At 57.1% G+C, this 7,731-nt stretch overlaps 2 protein-coding genes across 2 annotated transcripts in view; both read right to left on the bottom strand.

Moving 5' to 3' along the window:
- VOLCADRAFT_68591 (uncharacterized protein) overlaps positions 1–5,070 on the bottom strand; it is a gene marked incomplete at both ends in the record, with an annotated part of 6,433 nt that extends 1,363 nt beyond the window's left edge. The window contains 7 exons of the mRNA XM_002957750.1: positions 543–697; positions 1,130–1,317; positions 1,943–2,076; positions 3,340–3,498; positions 4,175–4,309; positions 4,568–4,750; positions 4,930–5,070. Of these exons, the coding sequence (XP_002957796.1) occupies positions 543–697; positions 1,130–1,317; positions 1,943–2,076; positions 3,340–3,498; positions 4,175–4,309; positions 4,568–4,750; positions 4,930–5,070 (1,095 nt within the window). The remainder of the gene's footprint in view (positions 1–542; positions 698–1,129; positions 1,318–1,942; positions 2,077–3,339; positions 3,499–4,174; positions 4,310–4,567; positions 4,751–4,929) is intronic.
- A 738-nt stretch (positions 5,071–5,808) lies between these two features.
- Positions 5,809–7,731, bottom strand: part of VOLCADRAFT_107814 (uncharacterized protein) — a gene marked incomplete at its 5' end in the record, with an annotated part of 6,402 nt that continues 4,479 nt past the window's right edge. The window contains 3 exons of the mRNA XM_002957749.1: positions 5,809–6,615; positions 6,656–6,984; positions 7,163–7,241. Of these exons, the coding sequence (XP_002957795.1) occupies positions 6,711–6,984; positions 7,163–7,241 (353 nt within the window). The 3' untranslated portion in view covers positions 5,809–6,615; positions 6,656–6,710. The remainder of the gene's footprint in view (positions 6,616–6,655; positions 6,985–7,162; positions 7,242–7,731) is intronic.

Below are 7,731 nucleotides of genomic sequence, written 5' to 3'. Positions count from 1 at the left end.
GTGGAGTGGGGTGAGGGGCAGAGTGTCGATAGGGGTTGGGCGCTTCGGGGCAAGGGACTTCCATCTCCACCAGCGCTGTGAGGCTGCGGGGTAGCAACCAGATGAGGGATATCTCTGCGTCGTTCCTTCCGTCGGCAGCCATCCGTCCTCCCCCCATCGGGTCCCGTACAGTACCGCTACAGCAACAAACCAAAGTATGCGTGTGGAGGGACGGACGGACCGGGGGGCGGGCGGCGGAAGCTAAAAGGTGTGGGGGAAGGGAAAATGCGGGAAGGGGGCGAACGGAACTAAGAACCCTATTCCAGGCCTGAACACCCGCTTCCTAGCACATACACACACAACCAACCAGAGGCAGCACGCCAACCCACCAACTGCTCGTTCCCCGTTGCTCGTCCACTCAATCTTCTACCCCTTCTGTCCCACCCAGATACGAACCCATACCCCATACCCCGTGTCCCCCGCCCCGCACGCGCACACGGCGAAAACCTCATCCCCCTCACCCCCTCATCCCCCATGTCAGTAAGCGGCGTGTACGACTGTACCTGGTCTCGCTCGTCCTGCGCGGAAAAGGCATGGCCGTACGCCAGCCACGCGGGTGCAAAACCCTTCTGCAGCTGCGTCGCTTTCCCCAGGTACCTCCGCGCCGCCTCGGGCTGCCGGGCGGCCAGGTAATAGCAGCCCACCGCGTACCAGGAAACTGGGCAACAGAAGTGAACGGAGGAGGAGGAGGAGGAGGGGGAGGAGGACCGGGAGCGGAGATGAGGAAAATGCATATAATGAGCAAAGTAATGATGTTTTCCTTGGAGAAGTCACCCGTACGAAACCCACGGGGGGAAGGTTGAGCGCAAATGCCCGAAAAATCGCCTTCCGTGGCTGTAATGATATCTTTGTTGAAAGGAAATGAAATCTAAATAATGTTGAAAGGAAATTTTGAAAGGAAATGGCAATCCAAGCCTCACCGCAACACATTCCTCACCATGGAAGCATGGAAGCTGCTGGGACCCGTGGTTCCCGGGGGCCGCGGCACCGGCGGGGTCAACTACCAACTACCAACCGACTAAAAGAACGACAAGCGAAATGACGTCACTTAAAACCCACTGACACTAACTGCCAATGCCGTACATGGTACCTGCCAGCTCAGGGTGCTCCTCCGTAAGCCGGTGACCCAATAGAAATAAATCCGCTCGAGCCCCACCGCCGTACGCCGCTAGCTGCGTAGCAGCTGCTAGGTGTACGGGCAGCAGCTGCAGCGCGTACGGATCTCGTCCACAGCACAGCACAGGACGCGTTAGGGTGTACGCGGCCTCATAATCACCCCTGTATGTCATATGCGGGAGTCGGAGTCGAGGGACGAGGGTCGAGTTGAAGGTTCGGAAAACACGGTGGTGGATATACTTGAATTGTATTACGCTCATTCCGCAGCCGTGTGTAAGTGCGACACCCCAAACACCATGGGCGCATGCATTTGTGTTTGTGTGTATGCGTGTGTGTGTGTGTGTGTGGAGGTTTACAAAGTGAAATGTGTAGAATCGCACAGACGCACAGACATGGCCAAATAAACTAAGCTTTCCACAGCCCCCTGGCCGATCCCCCACCGTGGCGGCTTGCAAGCGCCGTACATCCGTACCCCTGCCCTCGAATCTCGGCACATGTACGCTAGCAGCCGCATAAATGTAAATAAGGAGCATGAAAATATTTTCTTAAAAGAAAATGTCAGTTTAATTTTTATTTATTGTCCAACGGTCTAACGTCAGCAGTCTAAAATGTTGCTACAGACTAGAAATCTAATATTAAAAAAAATTAACTTTAATATTAGCAGCACCCGTGGGTACCTGAAAAGGTGCTTAATGTATAGTCGGCTCTTCTTTTATTACTTTATAGCATGATTGTCCAATATTGTTATTGTATACTGTAATTTTAGTAAACTCTAAAGCTGACTTACCTGTGGAACAGCAACTCCGCTCGACAAGCAATCACATCCACATTGCCGCCAAGACCGCAACCGAAAGAACCGCTGCTGCCATTACCGCCGTTGGATTGAACCCCTTCCCCCTTCCCCTGCTGCTGTTGCTGCTGCTGTTGTTGTTCTTGTTGTGGTTGTTGCTGGTGCCGCTGGCGACCAGCAGGCAGTGTTGTCGAGCCAGGGGCCGCGGCGGCCGGACCCGCATGCTGCGGCTGCTGTTGCTGATGGTGATGGTGATGTTGGAAGGGTGCGCTTCGTGCTGACGCGTCGTCCATCGTGCCTTCCTCCCCGCTGAAGGCCCCCGGTGTGCCCTGCAATCCTTGCCCTGCCGTCGCTGCAGCGGCAGCGGCGGCGGCTGCCGCTGCCGCCGCCGCCCCCCGCGTACCGCGCCGCGACCCGCCCCGGGCTCCACGCCGCGTGCCGCAGCCGCCGCCGGCCCCACCACCGGCGGCGGCAGCGGCCGGTGTCGCATTGTTGCTGCCGCTGCCGCCAGCGCCGCCGCCGCTGCACGATACCGCCCGCGGCGGCGTCATGTACGGAATCGGCGACGCACCCAGGGCCCCGGCGACGCCACCCCCGACGCTGGCCGCGGTTTGAAGGGCCCCATTCATGGCAACCCCGGCGGCGGCGGCACCGCCGCCACCGCCGTACGGCACTTGGTACGACACCGGTCCGGGACCAGCTTCCGCCACCTGCTCTGGTGCTGGCGCTTCAAGCTCCCGCAGCGCCGCCTCTACGACTTCAGTTTGCACATACTGCAAAAGTACAACCGAGAAAGGGCGAGAGCGTGTGGACCGTACAGTACGACATGTGTTGCATGAGGACAAGACCGACGTGGCTCCCGACTGCCGTACAGCGCCGCCCAACACGTATGCACACGTATGGACACAACGGATGGGGGAAGGGTTGATTGTTGGAGAGCAATAAACACGCATGTACCTGTATGCGACATGAGCGGAACCCTTAGTGCCCATTGCGGTGGTCGTTGGGTTCCCCTTGCCGGTTCTCCTCCCCCACTCCTTTCCACGCAAAGATACCATCGCATCTACACCGTCTGTCTGTCATGTTCTCTTTGCCTCCTCAGCTTTCAGTTTCAAGCCGACTCCTCCATCCTCCCCAGCATCTGTGCATTCTCTCGCATCCTTTGACTACCTTTGCAATTAGTAATTCCTCCACCATTCTTCCCCATTCCAATTCCTTCCGATATACATACACAGATACATACATACATACATACACACACACATAAACGCGATAATGTTTTGGCCCACATGCACATGCACACACACATACACACACGCGCGTGCGCGCGTACACATACGTACGCATACAATCCACGCACGTCTCCTAATTAAGACACATCGTGATCTACCCACGCGCACCTTCTTGCACTTGGCCCTCATGAGCAGCCCCAGCCACCTGTCCCCCTCGGCCAGCGCGCCCCTCAGCCGGTCCACCAGGACCACCTCCGCCTCGTTGGAAAGCAGGTGGCCCTCCAAGAGAGCTGCGAAGGCGTCGTAGCAGTAGGGGTCCAGCTGGTCATGGGCGGGGGGGGCCGGGGAGGAAGACGAACCACGAACGAGTGGAGGTGATGCCGAGAGACCGGGGGGGAAAAGGGGCAGGGGGGGTAGAAAGTAAAGGGCACCGAAAAGGGCCAAAATGTGCGGGGAAAGGATAGGAGGGAGTGGGCTGAGGGTGCATGTGAGGTGAGGTGAGGTGAGGTGAGGCAGGGGAATAAGACCGGAAAGAAGGGCAGGCAGGCAGGCAGGCACAACCATGTTGCCGATATAATAAGATACTCACCGCCTCCCTTTCCCCATCGTTCCACCTTCCAACCTTTTCACCTCTCATGTGAAACACGCACGCACACACACACACACCCCTAACCAATCCCCTTCCAGATGAAACCCGACCCTCCCTGGATTCCCAGAATTCGCATCTCTCCAATTTTGATGTTCCCCTCCCTTTTTTCCCCCTATGGAGGCAGGAATCCGCGGCTTCAGTTCGGAAATGGCACTCGCACACATCCCCCCGCACACAGAAGAGCGAATGCTCAAATACACAGACACGCATTGCCCCACCCGTCCCCACCTGCAAATACACAGACACGCATTGCCCCACCCGTCCCCACCTGCAAATACACAGACACGCATTGCCCCACCCGTCCCCACCTGCAAATACACAGACACGCATTGCCCCACCCGTCCCCACCTGCAATGCCACCTGGTACCACACCGCTGCACGACAGCGGTTCTCCAGAGCCTCAAACGCACGGCCACGAAGACAGCACATACCCGCCTGCACCCGCACACCCGCACCGCCGCCGGGGGGCTCCAGAACCGAATCCTGACAACACCAAGACCACAGCATTCAAACGCGTGTATGTAGGGGTGTATCAGTGTGGGTTTAGGGATGGTGGGAAGGGGAAGGAATATGGCAGGCGAAGCATACAGGACGCGGCGGCGGCAGGGGAGGATGGCAGGGAGGTAGGATGGGGGATGTAGGTGCTGATAGGGAGGATAAGATACGTTTGGATGCATGTTTAACTCCTTCGCCTTTAGTCCCGGTACAGGTCCCAGCGCTTTTTTGGCGTTGTTTGGGCACCTCGTAGGCCTGGGGCTCTTGCATGGCCTCATCGTCGCCCAGCAGTGCCACCACCTCCTCCCAGTCCCCCGCCTCCGCCAGGCAGCAGCCGGCGAGGTACGTGAACTCAGCGCCGAGCTCCACGACGCCCGCATTCCGCAGCAGCGACAGTGCGCGGTGGAACTGTCGCGCGGCAAAGTAAGCCTGCATCGGAAGACATAGGAAGCTCTAAGGGGCAAGGCTTGAGCGTATCTTTGCTTTTTAAAAGCTAGTTATTTTTGCAAGTTAAATTTTCTGCATATAGCGTGGAACATATGCGTGGGAGAAACTTGCGCAAAAGTTCCGTCCGCGCGGGAACAAATTTCCCAAAGGCAGAAGCAGACCTGCGCTAAAAGGTACACATCTCCAGGAGAGTTGTTGCTGAACGTGACAAGCTTATCGGCGTAAAAGATTGCGGAAGCTGTCAGGTGTTTGTCGATGCAATCTTGGGCCAGACCCCGCAAGCGGGAACAAAGGGCCTCCATCCTGAACGTTGTCGGTAAGCTATAAACCGCCCATAATGCCGTGCTATAATTTTAGCATATTTACTGCTTGTCAGCCACGGCGATTGGCACGGGACAGTCAACTTCGCATTAATACATAAGAGTTTAAAGGTGCCTACTTACGATAAGTCATAGGTTACACGGCTTGCATAGCTCTAATGGATGCAGGCAAAGCACCGAGCCCACAATTCGGCAATTGAGGAGCCGACTTCGGAGCGAGTCGACCCATGGGGCCTTTCATAACATTTGTTAGACAAAAAAGTAAAACAAGAACCGAAACCACTCCAAATACTGTTGTCTGCACCATTATTAATTTCTACCTCCTTCCAGGCGCCTCACGCCTGTCTCCTTCCTGTGGGTTGCTTCCAGCGCGTCACCGCCAGTAACCGCCAGTCACTGCTGCGACATAGAGGACAGTAAGAGCCCAACGCAAATTTCCTTGGCATGAAATAACGCCGCGCTCCGTGGCATTCAGCCAAGCATAGGCCCCTTTGCCGGAATGCGTTCGATGCTCATTGATCTCGCATGTGTTTTCATGCGCTGGTGACATTCTGTTAAGACCAGCAAAGCGCCGGACCCCCCCGGGTCCTATTACTGCTGCTACCATACTCTGGCATATGAGTGTCGGTCACATTCCAACACATTCCCGCCAAATCGTCGCTGTCATTCCTAAAGCCGACGGTTGGTGGTTAATGGCGGTTAGTGCAATGATGTACGACTGGCAAATCAAGGCGTGACATGTGTTGAGCGAGCCAGAGCTCCAAGAGTGGCCATGTGCATTAGCCGACTGCTAGTCCTCCGTAATTGATCTCTTTGACTACTGCCGATTTGTCAAATGCTCCATCCACACGCCCTGTATGCTGTGTGCGCGGATTAACACGCAATCCGGGCAATCTTCACGCCTGTCGTTGGGTGCGACGCTGCGCACCCAGCATGTACGGCTATTAGTCATCCCGTTACGACGCTATGAGTCATCCCGCTGGGCCGACCCTCGTGAGTAGCTCCCGCGCTTTTCCTCCTTCACGACATCACGAAACGATATTGGAGCTGACGGCGGGCGGGATCGGTCAGTTGTCGCTGGTCCCTCCCACGGCCAATTGTCAGGTATCTCTCCTGAATCATCTTTAAGCGGCGCAGCAGCAGTAGCAGCAGCAGCAGTAGCAGCAGCAGCAATGGCAGCGGTTTATGTTTTCCAGCGCCCCTCGTCCCAGAGAGCACCGTAAACATCATCAAGCACTGTGGAACTACTGAGAAAGCAACAGAAGCAGCTGATACACAGCAAAAACAGCAAAAAGTCCGCTCCCGTCATCGCAATCGCAACCCAACCGCGACACCCCGCGCACAACTGTCTCTCCTACCACAACACCATCTCAGGTCTCATCTGAACACCTCTCCCCCATGGACCTTTCACTCCCTATAAATTCAAACTTGAAAATAGCGTTCGTTTGGGTTTTAAGCTGAAGGGCATGTAAAACCTTAAAACATCCCCCTTTCCACCGCCTTCCTTTTTACCCCGCACCATATCCCCTTCCCCCCCCCAAGCCCCGTATCCTCCTCGTCACTTCCCCTTCCGAAACTCAAAACCAATACCCCAGCCACTTCATCACTCTGCCACTTCTGTGTCATCGCCTCTGCACCCCTGCTGCCGCCGCCGCCGCCTGAAACTCCCCCTTCCGGGCCTTCCCCACCCCGCCCTCCTCCTCCGCCCCCTCCACCGCCTCACCCGTCCCCTCACCGCCAGCCTCAACACCCTTCGCAACCCCGAGCTCCTCCAAATCCGCGTTCCTCTTCACCGCCCCCAACGACAACAACGTCTCGTTCAACGAGTTTAGCGTCTTCATGTCGTCCGGCGGAAACACCACGGGACGCTCCAGGGGAGCCGCCGCAGCGGAGCCGCTGCCGGAACCGCCGCCACCAAGCGCGCCGAGCAGACTTCCCAGGAAGCCGGGCAGCTGCAGCGGTAGCTGCGGCAGCTGGGGTGGCGGCGGCGGCGGCCGCGGCGGCAGCAGGCCCTCCTGCTCTGCCAGCTCGTATGCGAAGGTGAAGGCCCGGCGGAGCTCCGCGGGTCCCGCACGGATGGGCGCTGCGAAGTGGCACGGAATGATTTGTCGGAAATTCCAGTCGGCGCAGATCTCCTCCACCCAGTCGACCACCTGAGGACGGCAGGGGAAAGATGAACCACGAACGAGTGAAGCGGCTGCCAAGGAAAGAATGTACAAGAAGTGTACGAGAAGGACGGGAGGGGGCGTGAGCAGAGGAAGCAGCGGGAAGGGCCGAGGGTTTAGGGGGAGGAGGGGGGTTGCAAGGGTTGGGTTGGGGTTGGGAACTGCACTTATGGACAGGGTCGAGGGAAAGAATGGTGGGTTCAACCTGTTGCACTCGACCTCCTAAGTTCCCGCCACACACCCGCCAAAACCCTCCTCCTCCTCCCTCCCGCTCCCTCCGTCGTTTCCTCAAGAAGTACAAATAAGCTCCTTACGTTTAGTTGTGTGGTTCTTAATCGTGCCTTTGCCTGCTTACTTTAATTTATACTTGGATGCTCTCTGTCGTGCTTTATTTCTTCTTTTCCTTCCGCCCCCTCTCCCCTCCCCCTCTCCTCATTCCTCCCGCCCCCTCTCCCCTCCCCCCTCTCCCCTCCCCGCT

The sequence above is a fragment of the Volvox carteri genome (genome assembly GCF_000143455.1).
Source record: "Volvox carteri f. nagariensis unplaced genomic scaffold VOLCAscaffold_79, whole genome shotgun sequence".
NCBI classification, from domain to species: domain Eukaryota; kingdom Viridiplantae; phylum Chlorophyta; class Chlorophyceae; order Chlamydomonadales; family Volvocaceae; genus Volvox; species Volvox carteri.
This window is presented reverse-complemented; position numbering and strand designations above follow the sequence as displayed.